This window comes from Columba livia, chromosome 1 (assembly GCF_036013475.1).
Source record: "Columba livia isolate bColLiv1 breed racing homer chromosome 1, bColLiv1.pat.W.v2, whole genome shotgun sequence".
In the NCBI taxonomy this organism is placed as follows: Eukaryota; Metazoa; Chordata; class Aves; order Columbiformes; family Columbidae; genus Columba; species Columba livia.
The window spans coordinates 4521382-4538285 of NC_088602.1; the positions used below are offsets into that span (position 1 = coordinate 4521382).

Below are 16904 nucleotides of genomic sequence, written 5' to 3' on the forward strand. Positions count from 1 at the left end.
TCCATTAAACTGAGCAGGGTACACCCATGTAATTGAGAGCTGAACTGAATCAGATAGGTGATATCTAGAGGTGATATGTGGTTTTAGTAGAGCGCTGACATCGTACTGCCCAAAGGATTCAGGTAGCCATTGGAAGTCTGCACTGGCTTAACATGCTGCGATGCACCAATGCATTTAGATTTCAGTCTGCTCTCCAAATGACATTGAAATTTGGAGCTGGGGGAAGGCCTATGTTTGCACTTTTGTGTGCACTAAGGATATTCTGCTTCAGAGACAGGCAGTAAGGAAGTACAGAACTCAGCTCAGATCTAGCTCTCTGGAGACCTGGGTATGTGATTATGCCTATTTGTAAAACCAACCAACCAACCAACCCCCCCCACACACACACAAAAAGCTGCATAAACAGGTTGGTTTACATCAATTGTCAGAGATATGGCCCATAAAGATTACATTTGGCCCACATGGTGCATTGATGCATCAACAGCCATTCTGCAGGGTATCAATCTTTCTGTTTTAGAAAAGTAAGTTTAATGAGCAGAGAGGAATTGTTGGAGCACTGCTGAATTCACAGACAGCCACTGACAACCAGTCATTTTCCATATCCTTCAGCAGTCTACCTGAATACCAGCCCTTAGGACCACCCATGCTAGAGGTAGGAGCCAGATTTGGGCACCTGTACTGTAGATTTCCTCTCACAAACTGTCCTCTTCACACACTCCTTTAGGTCAGTATCATCTGACCTGCTTTGTGCAGAGGTGACCGTAGAAGTGTCTCTTTCTTTCCCTCGAATGTAGAATAAAATAGAATTTAGGATAGGATAGGATAGGATAGGATAGGATAGGATAGGATAGGATAGGATAGAATAGAATAGAATAGAATAGAATAGAATAGAATAGAATAGAATAGAATAGAATAGAATAGAATAGAATAGAATAGAATAGAATAGAATAGAATAGAATAGAATAGAATAGAATAGAATAGAAAGTATTTCAGTTGGAAGGGATCTACAGTGATCGTCTAGCAAAGATCTGGATGTCTTGCTCAGACACATGCACTGGGTTAGTTAGCCCCACCTAAGCTGTTGCACTGAATAACTCAACTTTTCAGCGATAGCTGCAAAACAAACAGCCCAAGAACACCTCCTCAGCTCTGGCAATGTCTGCTGCATCTTCTCTGGGTGTGAAAAAACAGGATGGGAGAAAGAAACTCAGGCTTTCATTAAATCAGGTGTTTCAGCTGCTGTGAGGGTGGTTCCTGCAGGCTGTATTTCTCTTTTTTTCTCCAGCAGTGAGGTCCACACCAGCACGGTAGCACTTAACAGGAGCTCAGGTCTCAGCAGCCACATAAACCTATTGCCTGGGTCAAATCAGTTCCTTAGGATAAGCATTTTCCCCTCACTACTATGCATGTGCACAAAGTGTGTCACATCAGAACCTTGATCCCAGCTGTGCCTGCTGCTGCAGAGGTGCAGTAAATCATCAGATCAGGGTCCAGCATGGCTCTTTGGGCTCCAACTTCTGTCTCTGCAGCGAAGAGTCTAATGTTACCCCGGGGAGCTGTAATCTAAACCGGATGGCATTGCTGATGGGCTGCCGGCCAGCTAAAGGTTTGTTTTCCCCCATTGTGTCCCTCCCCTCATTGTCCTAAGTGTGTTTATTTGTTTCCCACATAAGTCATAGCACGTTCCCTTAGAAAAAGTGTGCTGATAGGTGGCTTGATGCTGTCGCTCTGCCCCTTGATGCATACAGAAGGGAGGCTGATTTCCAAGCCAGGTTATCCCTTCAGAGGGGTGGGATTTCCCATTTCCAGGAGGCAAAAGACAGCCCTGCTAACACCAAATGCCTCTGGTTGACACACATGACACTCTCTAATGAGTCCTCGCAAAAATCTCCTCCTAGCAAAGGAGCAAAGCAAAAAATATGCAGTGGAAATGTGTGAAATGAGAGACCTTCAGCAGCCTCAGTGTCAGGGAAAAAAATAAACAAATCAGTGTAATAGGACTACAGAGATGGGATATAGCCCTCTGGGTTTCCATCATTACTTTACTCCAAGGATATACCTAGGGCAAATCATTCTGCTCCTCTGCTCTGTAGTTTACTCTTTGGCAGCACATGGAGATACACAGCCTCAGGAATATGGTACAGGGTGTAGCTGAGCAATAATTTTAACGTTCGCTCCAGTGCAAATGAGATAAATACATTGGCTGCTATTTCTCAGATCTGCTGCTCCCACACTGCTCCAGTTACCGTGGTACAGCAGCGAGGAAAGTTGTACTGATGAGCAAAGAGCAGGACACAGCCCAAATCCATAGAACCCATCCTATAGGCACCTTGACATTTATTTATCCAGTCCTTCCTTCTACGTGCATCCTCTCATTGGTTATTAGCTTTGATTGGACATTTATCCTGTACTTTCTAGAGGAGCAAAAAATGCAGCCATTTACAGCATCATGTGTACAGGTCACGCTGGAGATAGACATCTCCCATGAGGTGGCTACATTTGACCTGTGTCGTCTTCTCCCTACATTACTATTGCATCTCATGTACATTTTTTCTTGCTCCTATGGTGGACTGTAGACATCCATCTTATTCATCTCTAACCTGCCCTCTTATCTGTGAGACTCGACCTCTTCCTTAAATCATCTGCACAGCTACAAGAAATAGACACCTTATTGTTTCAGGGCTTTGTAATATGGTTTAAGCCTATCAAGTTATTAATCCATTATCGGCCCCTTAGGGAAGGATTGCCTCGCTATTCTCACTGCTGTTCACTGATGAGCAGAAGTAGCTTGGAATATTTGATGTACTCATCATCTATGGTTGTCCTTGGTGACTGTGTCCCATCGAGGGGACCTATAAAGCCTTTGTTCCTCTAGATAACTTTCTACCAAGAATATATCGTCTGCATCATGGATGAATGGATTCAAAACCCCACGGAATTAAGGCATCAGTAGAGTTTTGCATTAAAATAGTGATGAGAATGGTATGGGAAGCTTAGCAGCTGCATCATTATCTAGTCATGCATTGCTCTGGTCTGTATAAATGGCACCAATTTAGACCCAGCATTTACGTGGAAGAGACTGGAGGCCAGGTAGAGTAGTCTTAAATTCTCTAAATGAGCAGAATAGCCTTTCCTAGATGAAAATGAGAAATCTCAAGTGTGTGTAAGGTAGGACAGGAAAAAGTAAATCTGAGGTGACTGTAAAATTTCTCGTGCTCTTCTGATTGGGCCAGCAGCCCTGATTAGTCCTTATAAGAACAGTCGTCTCTGCACAGGAGGAGAGATTGCAGAAGTGGGTCTGTAGAGCAGCCAGGTGCAAAGTCAGTGCGACCTCATTATCTCCGTGGTCCTCACATTCAGCACATCTTCATCCACAGCCCAGATGCTCCTCTCACCTATAGACACAGAGGCTGTGCTGCTCCGAACACCCTTCCACTCAATTATTTAAAATTCAGTTGCTATGGATCTACTCAAGGTGATCAGTTTAAAGAAAATGCAGATGGCCTCTGGTTTTGAGTTCCCGCTGTGCCTTGGTTAATTTGGTATGTAAAGGTATTAGGTTAATTAAATGCCATGTGTTGCATGGGGACTGACTGCATTTGTGGATTGATAAGTACTCTAGTGTGTTCTGTTCTGGAAGTCCTCAAGCTGGCAGACGGTTATTTCATTAAGAAAGGAAGGTAACGGAAAGAAGTCCCAGGGAAATGAAGAGTTTTCCTGTCAATCCAGTAGTCATTTTTCCAGAACGAGGGGCTGCGGTGTCCTTCAGGTCTCCAACCAAGTATCAACCCTTACTGGAGAGACTGGAAGAATTTGAGTGAAGAGAAGCAAAGTAGTTCAGTTTGTTTTGAGACTCTTGCAGAACCTGTTTTATGGAGCAAGCATGCTAGCTGGCCAGTGGAGGACCATGGTTAGAGTGTGGAAGTTTTTCTGCTAGGAGAAGACCTTTACCAAGAGGCACTTTGTGAATCAGGTCACAGGGGTGTCCTGCAAGCAGCAGGCATGGTCACCCTGGAGGTCTAAAGCCAACCAGCCACAGCACTCTGGCATTCGTGGTGGAACATATGTAGAAAGCAGAGAGGGGGACAAAGACCACTGCAGGATTTTGGAGATGCTGAAGAGGAAGAAAGTTGTTTTCGTGCAGCCATGCCCTGAGGTGGTGGAAGATCAGGAGAGAGACCAGGGCAAATGGACACTACTACGCAACGTCAATCAGGCCCTGAAGCCCACGACAATTTTAGCGGTAAGATAGGGGGTCCCAAGCTCTGAGCATGGCTAGAAACTTTCAGACTACTTTGAAATTGATCTCACTGTTTACTGGGATCCTCATACTGCTTGTGCCAGTTTCTCTCACCTCCTCCTGAGTCTTCATTTCCCCCAAAGCACCACAGCTCCCCTATGGTGCAACCTTCTTGCTCCTTCTGTTCAGAAGCTCTTCCTAAAGATCCTCTTCACGAATTGTGTTGATCTGTGTGTGCACCCATCATGGTCTTTCCTCCTTTTGTGCTGCTGGTTGGTTGTCACTGCCCATAGCTGGTGAGGTCCTGAGGGTCTGACCCAGAAGGACACTTGCACTCAGAAGCTGCATTGAGGAGGAAGAGTTGGACCATGTTGAAGCTGTAAAGTGACTGGTGGCATTCTCACTTCTCCAGCACTCTGTTTTGTGTGTTGGAAAATAAACTGCATCAGTCCAGGCATGAAACAGGTTATGCAACTGATAAGCCAGTCCACCCAAGCTGGTAAATGCATGAATCACCCCGATTTGCCCTGAAATCCCCAATATATTTGATGCTTTTGGGGCTGATCTGAAGGTGATTGCATCAGCGGAAGGAGTGTAACAGACTTCCATGGGGTTTATATCAAATTCATTAAAGTCAGGGAAAGAAATAGGTCAGCAGTCTTAATAAGTGATGTTATTTTTGAACCCCCCAAACCTTTCTGAGCTTACCAGCTTAGCCCATCCCATAAGACTTGGGCTTTTTTATCACCAGCATTAAGAAGAGCACTTTAATGTGTTTAGAAAGAGCATTTTGAGGGGACAAGCATTCTATGCATTAGGCAGGCAAAGCACAGGCGTTTTCTTAGTGGTAGCAGAGTATCAATTTACCTTGGGGAAAGCAAACTGCCTTTTTATCTCAGCTGTGTGGTAACAGAACATATGAAGCACGCTGCTTTTACAGTTATTCAAAATTAGAGATAAAAAAAAGAAATATGATTCTTGTTTTCTTGATTGAAACCAATTTTTATGCAGCTGCTGAGGTGTCAGAAGGATTTTCTGCTGAGCAAGGACTGAGCAACCTGGCTCTTCTCTTGCTGGCACCTTGATCAAGTTACCCACCCTGTGCATAAATTTGCCCAACTATGCAAGGAGGATAACAGTGCTGAACACTCGGAAATGCTTTGAGAGTCTTGGATCAAAGGAGCTAATAAATAAATATTAATATAAGTGGATTTATAATGTATCTGTGTATGACTTGCTGCATACATTAGCTTTGTGTTTTGTTTTGTTATTTTTTTTCTTTTTAACTGAGTTGTGGGATGTGAGGGTAAGGCAGTTAAGGAGCAAAGGATCTGAATATTATATTTTTATGAAATTTGTAAAGATCCTTATAACAGTGCTGTAACACAACCCTCTGAGGAACAGAAAACCCAAACTAAAGGCTGGATCCTCATCTCCATGTAAGCAGGATGACTTTGCTGATATCCCAGATGAAACCTAGCAGGAGTTGCCAAGGATGGAGTCTACCACACATGGGCTGGTGTGTAGTGTTTCTCCATGTGTGGGTCCCTGGGTATTGCCTTACATCCCGGTGGCACTCGCAGGTTATTATCTCTCAGAAGTCCTGGTGGGTGATGACTTGGATAGTGAACGTTTTACCATGTCATGTTTGATATTGCTGGGTGTCTCCAGTTCCCACTGCCCAGAGTGGAGCTGAAGGTTGTTCACCACCCCACTGAGTGAAACCCAATCTGTAAATACACTGTCTACAGAAATGGTCAACAGCAGATGCTCAGGAAAGGGGTTATATCAGAGCATGAGCTAAGTGATCCACCCTGTTTTTCACTTTTCCTTCTCCCTGTATTTTTTCAGGACTTCAGAAGGTAGATTTTGCATTTTCATTGTGCTTAATAGGCACAAGTGGGCCCAGGAATGTCACATTAGGTGGGGCTACAAGTTCACAATATTAAACTCAGATGGATGAAAATATACATTTGCTTGCTCGATGTAAATACGCCTGACAATAATTTAACCAGGTGGCTTCAACTTTTATCACCTCTTCACACTGAGATTAGGGGTGGGAGTTAATTCTGCCTTGTTTCAAGGAGTGTGAGTCCCACTTGGGAGTTTAGCTTTGGGTTATTTGGCGATTTGCTTTTGTACTGAGGAAGACAACTTCTTTAAAAGCCTTTTTGTATTCCAGTAATTTAATATCCACGGAGTTAATGAGCAGATAGTCCCTGCCCAGCAGGCCTGACGAGAGCTCTGTGGGATCACCAGTGACACGGAGTGAGTGGATAGGGGTCAACTGTTTACTGTGCCTTCCAAAACAAAGACAAAGAGGTCTGAAACAGAAGAGGTGACACATTTTAAACAAGAAAAAGGCCACAGCTTTTAGCTAAACTCTTCGTTTGGCATAATGGATGCTAAAGCTTAGCACAGCTTCAGGAAGCAACTGGGCATGCTCACAGTAGGTAAAAATCCACTGTGGAGTGTTAAATGTGAAGAGACCACCTACAAATTGCTGTACCTGGGAGCCTTCCTGAAGACTTGTATATATATATAAATATATCCACCTCTCTGGTATGTTCTTAACACTTCTTTAGTTGTCTCCTTTTCACCAGTCTCCAAGGTAGGAGAATTTATGTTTGACAGCAGTTATCTGCAAGGAAAACATGTGCAAGTCTGTGATGGACAACCACTCCTGAGTCCATGAAATGGAGAGACAGTGCAGTGGATGCACAATTTGCTACATTTCCTGCTACTGTTACCTTGCAGGGAGTTTCCTGAGCATCTGTGAAAAAGGGCTGGTTCATGGTTTACAAAGAAGTAATTTGATTTGTAGCAATGATTTGGGTCCAAAACATCAACATCTTGTATCCCAGGGGATGCTGAACCTTCTGAGGCTCTGGGTGTAACTGTCTTCTCTTTGGTTCCAGGGGGATTATGTGTGGATGGACCTCAAAACCGGCCGGGAATTCGATGTCCCCATTGGAGCGGTGGTTAAACTGTGTGACTCTGGACAGATCCAGGTTGTGGATGATGAAGGCAATGTATGTACCAAAGGTTGTGCTGACCCTTCTTCAGCTCTATAGGCCTGGTTAGGCCAGGGGTCATGGGATCATGATGACTTTGTCACAGGCTTTTCATATATCCTTGGGAATCAACTGTGCCTTAGTGTTCTATTTGTAAGGACAAGAAAATGTTGTGTCCCCACTTCTGTGGCAGTACTGGGAGCGAAGAGTTGAAAGGCTTCTTGAATACAATGATAACAGAGGTCACCCAAGCTCGTGTAGATAGTAGTTTGAGCAAAACCACCTCGGCCTGATGTTCCTCTGCTGTTATGCAGTCCCTTCTGACCACTTACCAACATGGGATGTGCCCAAACACTGGTTGTCCTTCTGTCCTACTTCTGTGCAGTGGTGGCTGATTTGAAGGAATGTCTATATCACAAGCAGAGAATGACCAGAGGAGGTTCTCTGTCCTTTACTTTTTTTTTTTCCAACCTGAGATAGTTGTGAATGCTCTAATTCCCTTCAGAAAGAGATTTCATTCAGCAGGGTCCTTGTGTCCAATTTGTAGTGGCTTTTGAAGCCCTCCAGAAGTGATCAGTGTAAATGACACTCTGACAATAAAAGTGTGATTTTACCACCCCTGCGCATCTCTCTCTCCTCTTCTAAATCATCTTTTCTCTGCTCAACAGTATTTTGTGGCAGAAACCTGCTATTTGTTAAAAGCACCCCTCGTGTGCTGGACGTCCATGCTGCCCTGGATGATGCTTCTTCCAGGATGGAAGACATCTCATGTCTTTTACTGCTTCAGTAAACCAAAAGATATTTTCTTCTGCTAGGAATATTTCAAATCAGTCTCTGCCATGTCCAATAATAGAAGCTGTGGCCTGTGTGCCAATGCTCTCTCATGTATGTTCTTCCATCTGGTCCTTCTGTCTGGGTTGGGCTGTTTCTGTCTCTCGTTCCAGCGTTATCTAATTTTGTTCATCTTTCTCTGCCCTCGCTCTCTTCCCAGGAGCACTGGATCTCCCCGCAGAATGCCAGCCACATCAAACCCATGCACCCCACCTCCATCCATGGAGTAGAGGACATGATCCGCCTAGGGGACCTGAACGAGGCGGGAATCCTCAGGAACCTGCTGATCCGCTATCGGGAGCACCTCATCTATGTGAGTGTCCTCCCCACCCCTACCTCTTGCTCTGCATCCCCGCTGTCCTTAGCACTAGGGAACCCACATGTGGGAAATCCTGATTGGGCTGGGCATCTGGGTTTCTACCTTCACCTGGACCCAAGTGGTGGAGGGATTCTGCATTTTAGAGGAGACATTGAAGAGTTTGTGGATGCCCCAGTGGACAATCCCATGTCTTAAGTAATGAGCAAAGTCTGTGTCACCGCCTTGTGTAGCCCCTGTAGAAGTTTTGGGGACATGCATTAACATTCTGCACACACAATGAGCAGTTCAACCCAGGCCGTTTGCATGTTGTAGTAATCCTAAAACAAAAGCCTTTGGTAGATGCATACTGGATGTGGCACTTCTGCCTTCTTCCCCTGAACCACCAACTCATTCAGCCCAAGTGGGTGAAGACAACAATTGATGGAGGTTCAAGGGGTGGAGGAAGGAGGATGAGGTACGTGCATGAAATAACTGGGAACAGTGAAGGAAGCAACTCCCAGAACAGCTTTAAAGTATCTCCCTCATCTGTGTTTATGACTTATAAGCTCTGTCTTGCCCAGGATCCTGACAGTTGATGTCTGAAGACAGCAGTGTCCTTCCTTAGGTCAGCTCAGTCGCGTCATGCCCAGTGGACCCAGTGCAGCCTCGCTAATCCAACCAGACATTCAGATAATCAGGCTTCTACAGAAAGCCAGCCAGAATGGCAACTCTTTTCTGCAACAGCATCTTGAAGGCCGCCTCCCAGCAGGACAAGAGTCAGGACTCAAGTCTCTGTGCTGGTTTTATCTGTGTGTTAGATGCTGTGTAGTCTGGTGAACGTTCTTGGGCCAGAAGTGAGGACTGTGTGTGTATATATTTGCCACTAGCTAGTGTCCTCAAAGATCCTATGCAAATATGGAAAATTTGTTATTGCTTTTAAATCCTACAGTTTTCAGATACTCAAGTAGCTACCTGCTGTGTCTTTGAAGGCCTTTTCAAAGCCACCTGAGAACCTAATTTTTAAAAGACTCTAGCAACTACTAGATTTTCAGGCCAGAGGGAACTGCGGTACAGTCCAACTTCCCAGAAAATACCAGCTAGCAGACCATATCCAGGATTTTATCTGTCAAATCTGCTTGTTCTGCTTGGTGTTCAGGGCATTTAATAAAAGATGGTTTTGGGCTAGAGCTGGGCAGTGACAGAGGGCACACCACTCTGTTACCCAAGCTGTTCATACAGTTGACAGCCCCTTGCCCCAACTCTGGAAGATCATAAAATCGTAGAATAATAGAATAGTTTGGGTTGGAAGGGACCTTCAAAAGTCATCTAGTTCAACCCCCCTACAATAAGCAGGGACATCTTCAACTAAATGGTGGAGTCACCACTCCTGGAGGTGTTTAAAAGACCTGTAGATGGCGTTCTTGGAGACATGGTTTAGTGCCAGTGTTAGGTTGATGGTTGATGATCTTGAGGGTCTCTTCCAATCAAATGATTCTATGACTCTACAAAGTGACTCAGTAACTGTGTGGTTTCTCTATGCATTCTTTGGGTCTGATGGTGACAGTGCCATGTGTCCTACAGAGCTATAGCGTAGGGATGGCTACATCTCACAAAGAGATTTGCATCACAGAGGTTCTAGGTAGCTTAATTGCTCCACACCACTAATGGCTTTGGAGAGTCAGCCCACAATCCTGGGCACAACACAGCAGTTAGTGCAATCTCAAAATTAGAATGACACTCAAAATTAGATAGGACACATAGCCTGATGGAGAGGCTCATGAACAGCCCCTGCCTACACATGTTGTTGGGGGCTCAGAAACCCACCTTTAGATCTCATCTTTTAAGAGTGCTGGCACTAGAAGGAGTAGATTTGTGTTGCATGTGGTAAATATTGATTGGTAGTTTTTCAAAGCCAAGGTACATGTATGGATGCCTAGTGGGTAGGGCAGGGGTGTCAAACCCATTTTCACTGGGGCCACATGAGCCTCGCAGTTGCCTTCAAAAGGCCCGATGTAATTTAAAGACTGTATAAATGTAACTGGTCCTACCTCTATACAGTCCTAAAACTACATTTGGCCCTTTGAAGGCAGCTGTGAGGCTGATGTGGCCCCCATCAAAAATGAGTTTGGCACCCCTGGGGTATGGGATACCCAGTCTCCTGAGGTGTCTTTTTCTGGGATATGATTTTCTCTCTTTTAAAGACAGTGAAGCTCAGTGTGACTTCACTGCTTAAAAGGATTTCTGAGCCTGCTGAGTAAAGGGTGTCATTTCCAATGGGACTCCAGTCCCCCTTGTTTCCTCATCTCCTTAGCTTTGTGGAGGGTGTAATTCTGCTCTAATAAAATATAATTTTCCTTTTTCTTCTCCCTCACATTTTACTCATAAGACAAACTGCGGTGGGAGGGTAAGTATGACTTGGAGCTGTCATTTGCAATCGCTGTCATGTCTTCCACCGGATCACTTGTTTCTGTTCACCATTGTGCCGTTCTCATTTATTTTGCACAACCATTGCTGCTGCTTCACAAATGCACTGAGAGCATCATCCCCTTTGCTGCAGAGCTAGACCTTCATGGTGAATTTGTGATACCTTCCCAGAGCTGGAAAGTCCCCAACCTGCGAATGTGATTAATGCTTTAAGTGCTTCTCAGCAACAACCTCAACACGAAGTAAAGAATCTTCTGCAGCAAAAAGAGGAAAACTTCAACAAGGGCTCATTGCCCCTGTCTTGGTTTGCATGCACTAAGAGAAACTATGCTGAATAGCAAGAGCATTTGGTGGAGAGTTTGGACTTGTGAGGTTAAATCTCCTTATCTGGAGAAGAAACCAATGCTTGCTGCTGCTCTCTACGTATTGGCAAAACACAGTAATGTTTGGTAGAGCTTTAACCCCATAAAATTCCAGATGAAGTCAGCCATGGTGTTCTGGGTAGCGAGGGAAGCAGGCTCAGAAAGGATTTGTTTGGGGCTAATTAAAATGTAGGTCATGCAGGCGGTAATGAATTTGCTCTGAGATGTGGTTCCTGTGGCCAGCTATGGCAGAGCCTGCGCCTACCAGTAAAGCTTCATTTTCCTAAGACAGGAGGGCTTTTCCTTCACCCAGCAGTAGAAACCAGAGAGATAGTATTTCCTTGGAGGTGCCCTTTGTCCCCTCATCAGCAAAGTGGACAAAGTTTTGCATTCCGCCAACTGTGAGAATTGGGCAAATTGTGAGTATTTATCAACTAGGAATGGCCTACAAGTACAAGCAACAGTACCAGAGTTCATGCTGATAAAGTATTTTGTGGATCACGAGGGAAGGGTCAGTGAGAGCACCCAGAAAGCATTCTTGCAAGTAATGGTTAACTCCTTTGAAAGTCTCACTGGCTGCATTTGGGGCACATCAGTGTGACTGAAATGGAGGGATTTCAGAGACTTTTGCCAAGAGTCAGTTTTTTTTGAAAAGAGGGTCAAAGAAGATTAGAAATGTCCCTAAAATCAACCTTGTAGTAAACTATGAAGAAGAAAACAGTCTTCCAAGTATCTCACCCCAGGAGTCTTGGGGTTCATTTGGGATCTTGGAGGCATGATCCCATTCAGAAACTGAGCTCACTCCTTCTCTAAGCACTAGACTTACCTGCTCTGTCCCTGTGGAAAGCTAGTTTGGCACTTCTCTGCTGCCTTATTTCAATGCCTTCTCCTTCCAACATCCAGTCTACACGATTTCACAGCCAATTTCTGCCCTTTGGCTTTGTGACGACTTTGTTTTTGGGCTTAAAGAGCCTTTTTCCTTTACTGGCACGTAACACTGTATTACAGGGAAGACTATCATATCCTTTCTCAGTTACCACAGTAAATTCAAACCTCACCTGGGACTGACCAAAAAGTTGCTCTCGGGTGTTGGCCATGAGGCTGAAAAGTGATGAGTCCCTAAGGGCTTTCAGCATCCCTTCTATAGGACACAATTGCCACCTACTGGCTGCCATTGAGGAAGCCTGAGCTGCTGGGAAGCATTGTGTAGATGGTGACAAACAAATTATCATCTCACTGCACTCAAGACCTTTCCATCATGACTGAGGGATACTGGGCTTGATGGGAGAAACTCAACCTGGGGCTTGTACCTAGAAGTCTCTCTGTCCACTCCTCTTCCTCTTGTAACTTTATTTTCCAAAAGTTAACCTAGAGAAGGTGACTTGGCTCCTTTGAGGTTATGGTATGAAAGTAGCGTTCATCTCATGTCCCTTGGTTAGCCCGAGATGGAGCCTCATTGACTCACTTGCCCTAGACACTAACTTTTAGAACTAAGGGAAGGAGATCCTTATTCTCTGCCTTGAACTTGGGATGTGACCAAGCCTCTGAACCTCAGAGCTGCACCTGAGCAGGATGACAAAGGTCATGAGTCCTTTGGTAAGAGGTTTGAGAGAAACAGCTCCTGGAAGGGCAGAAATGAAAGAGCAGAACATCACAAAGGGTTTTGCAGCCCAAGATCCAGGACAGCTTTACTTATTCAAGTGCCACAGAGCACATGGGATGGACAAAAAGCCATTTTCAAAAATTACTCAGAAATATCTGAGAAGGGTTATGTCAGGACTTTGTGGGCCATATTCATGTGCACAGGACAAGGTTTAAATGGCAGCATGGAGAGGCTTGGTTAGACAAAAATGGTAGAGGATAACATACTGTGTAGACAGGCTTAGCAGGACTGTTGTGGATTTTTAAAAACAGGTTAGACTGATATCTGTCAGGAATAGTTTGGATCCAGCTGGTCCTGCTTTGAGATAGGGCAATGGCCTCCAGGTCCCTTTCTTCAGTTGTTTCTCGTAATTTGTCCAATGCAATAGATATGTATGGATATGTGCTGGCTCTGGTGATATTTTTGCAAATATGAGCTTCACTTGAAACCCTGAAGCTTAACCAAGGAGCACTCGAAATATGAATTAAGGCTTGAATCCATGGTGTGCAAGAGCAAGGCTGAGTATGAACTGATTTAGACAGTTTGAGACTTACGTTCTAGTTTTGCTCCAGGCTCCACCCTGCAAGCATCTTTTACTTGAACATCATCTTTCATCCAGCTTTTGAAAAGCCTTGATTTTTCTGTCCTCTGCGTTCCATCCAAGCTGCCAAAACCTCTCAGCCACATCTCACTGTTCACATAAACCTTCATGTGTTTCTCCTCCAGACATACACTGGTTCAATTCTGGTGGCAGTAAACCCCTACCAGCTGCTACCCATCTACTCACCTGAGCAGATACGCCTGTACACCAACAAAAAGATTGGTGAGATGCCACCACACATCTTCGCAATTGCTGACAACTGCTACTTCAACATGCAGCGCAACAACAAGGACCAGTGCTGTATCATAAGGTGAGTCGGTGAATTTGTAAATATCCTCAAAACGGATGCTGAGCATGTGCAACGTGGTTGACAGGGAACAGCTTATCAAACAGAATCAGAAATCTGGAAGACCTGTTAGATCTTCCATCCACATATTCCCAACGTAGAAGTGGTCTCTGCTTGCAGTCACTGTTCCTAGTAAAGACACTTTATTGATCTTTTTGGTACTTACCCTACAACTCAATAGATCTCATATTCATCCTTAACCTTCCTTTTTAAATTTAAACTTAGTCCTCCTACAGACATCACAGATGCAGCAATCTATACATTTTGTACAAGGAAGGGCCTTGGACAAGCTCGAGCACGGGATTTGTGGTTGTTCACACTGGTGTCTCCCTGTATGGCTCTGCTCTGGACTGGTCAACCTTGGGCACCAACAAATGTCTGGTCACAGTTTTGGTGATAGTTCAGTGTCTGTGTCCCAAAAGGTGGCATGAACCAAATTTTCTTCCCTCAGCCCTATTTTGAACCTTCAAACCATCTTTGTGCTTTCAGGAAACCACATTCCTCCAAGGCATGTCTACCCTAAGTTTTGTTTCATAAAATCATAATTCTGGAGCACCCTGTGCATAGTGTTTGAGACATGTGGGACTGAAAAGGCCATGCAGTAATGATTATTTTGCAGGGCTAAAAAAGCATCATATAGGGCCCAGAGGAGAGCCGAGGCCAGGAATGAAGCAATTCAGGCCAAGGCTGGTTACTAAACACCAGGAAGGTCCATTTCAATCACCTACTTTGGCTCCGCCATATAACAGATGTGCCATAGACTCATACCAAGGGATTTCTGTCCAGTCCTTCCTCTTGTACCATCAGAACAGGCTGAGAGAGTTGGAGTGTTCAGGCTGGAGAATAGAAGGCCCCGGGGAGAGCTTATTGTGGCCTTTCTGTACTTAAAAGGGGCCAATAAGAAAGATGGGGACAGACTTTTCATCAGGGCCTGTTGTGACAGGACAAGGGGTGATGGTTTTAAAATAAAGGAGGAGAGATTCAGGCCAGACATGGGGAAGAAATTGTTTACACTGAGGGTGTCCCAGGCTGGCCAGAGAGGCGGTGGATGGACCATCCCTGGAGACATCCCAGGCCAGGCTGGACGGGGCTCTGAGCAACCTGAGCTGGTGAAGATGTCCCTGCTCATGGCAGGGGTGGCACTGGATGAGCTTGCAGGTCCCTTCCAATCCAAACTATTCTATGATTCTATGATCACAAGATAATGGAAGTTATCTTTCAGTAGAGATAAAGCTTTGAGGACTAGCTCTTGCACCTTGCCCTGCCATCTTCTCCACTCCTATCTGCCCCCTATCTGGACATGTGGGCCTGTGAAACTGCCTGTCTCTAAAAGTTGGTATTTCACAGTCTGCCTTCTAGTGCATTTTGTCAGCTCAAGACTGATGACGAAGCTGCTCCACAGGACCAGCCAGCCCTTGAACCACAGGCTCATGGTCTGGTGGTCATACCTGTAAAAGCACTGTCTGAAAGTGCTTCATGACCTTCTTGAATGATGGTGTCTACTGGAGGGACCCAAACCCAACCAAACCATTTGGGCCAAATGGACTGTAAAGCAAATCTGGATCTTGACTGGAAGCTGTCCATACTGTGTCCTACCATTTCTCCAGTCCATGGGATGCTAGAAACCCATCCGTAGTGGCCTCATCCTACTTATGCTGACATAAGGCTGAGAGGCATCAGTTCCTTGAAGAAAGAGAGGGGACATTGGCAGGGGTGCAGCAAAGCTTTCACTGACCTTGATTCCTGTTGTTTTTGCAGCGGTGAATCTGGAGCAGGGAAGACAGAAAGCACAAAACTGATCCTGCAGTTCCTGGCAGCCATCAGTGGTCAGCACTCCTGGATCGAGCAGCAGGTCCTGGAGGCAAATCCCATCTTAGAAGGTGAGGCCTCAGATGGCGGAGGCATCTTTTTTTGCTGGCAAAAAAAATACCGGGTTCAGGAAACACAAAATATGCCCAAATGTAAGTCACTGGGTTGAATTTTGAGTCTCAAAAAGCGAGAATTTTTTTAAAATAGCAAAAGCAATGTAGTAAACATTTTTTAAACAGCATATTCTGTTTATTTCCAAGTGAATTTATTTTTCACAAGACAAATATTCTCTGGTTTGGACTCTGAAATTTTCCATTAGTATTTTTGACAGTTATTGCTGAAAACGACAGGTTTCTGCTGACCTGAAAAGTCTTTCAACTGTTTCATTCACTTAAAATTAAAAAATGTTGTTTTCCCACTTAAATCAGTACCTTTTTCCCAAAAAAATCTCAAAACAGAAGCCTGAATTTTACCTAATTCTCTTTGTAGCCTGAGATTTAAAAAATGCTGATCATCAAATACACAAAGCTCTTTTGAATAAAATCTCACTACCTCTTCCTGTGCTGGAGTTATAACTGAATGTAGAGCAGCAACATCCTGTGAATGCTCCATTCAATTAACTATTCTTTTTGTTTTATTTGACCATAGCTGCAAAAATCCTATTCCTATTCTTTTCTGGTTCAGAACACGAGATTAATTTGTTCAGAGCTTCCCAGACTAAACACCTTGTGCTGGCAACACACAATAGCAAACCACACCTTCTCCTTCCAAGCTCAGCAAATGGCAGCAGAATGCAGAATAAGAAACAAAGGCAGTTCAAGGAAGAACCAGATAATGAGAATTTGTGGCCCTAATAGGTTCATCGGCAAGCAGTTACTGTGATCAGACCCGTTGTTTTAATGTGATGTCTGTAAATTAAATAGCTGATCTGACCCTCTGGCCCCAATGTGATGCCAGATGTAGCTTTTATACTTATGCAAAAAAATAGCATTTTCCTTAAAGAATAACATTATTTTTACCCCTCCTACTACTGATAGCGAGCAGTGGTTTGCTTGGTAAACAACCCCCTAGGAATTAACAGAAATGTGAATTTCCTGACTGCTTTCCATGCATAATGTCAGCAGAGATGAGAAGAAAGTCCCTGGCTGAGCTTTCTTTATCTGTGGTCTGCCAGAACTTCCTTCAGCTGTGGCACGAAGATGCAATGAGGGTCTCAAGGCACAGCAGGGTTGCCCTACCACCAGCATTGTAAACCATCATGGTGCGTGTTTTTTGAGCAAAAAACATGTAATTCATCACTGCTAGAAGTGCATGGAAGAGAGGTTCTGTGTTTCAAA

General features: G+C 44.5%; 1 protein-coding gene across 2 annotated transcripts in view; it reads left to right on the forward strand.

Annotated features, from left to right (window-relative positions):
- Positions 1-16904, forward strand: part of MYO7A (myosin VIIA) — a 113181-nt gene that overhangs the window by 36274 nt on the left and 60003 nt on the right. The window contains exons 3-7 of one of the 2 annotated variants that reach the window (XM_065075097.1): positions 7159-7272; positions 8246-8398; positions 10770-10787; positions 13538-13722; positions 15517-15638. In XM_065075097.1, coding sequence (XP_064931169.1) covers positions 7159-7272; positions 8246-8398; positions 10770-10787; positions 13538-13722; positions 15517-15638 — 592 coding nt within the window. The remainder of the gene's footprint in view (positions 1-7158; positions 7273-8245; positions 8399-10769; positions 10788-13537; positions 13723-15516; positions 15639-16904) is intronic. The other variant, XM_065075155.1, reaches the window with a different exon arrangement.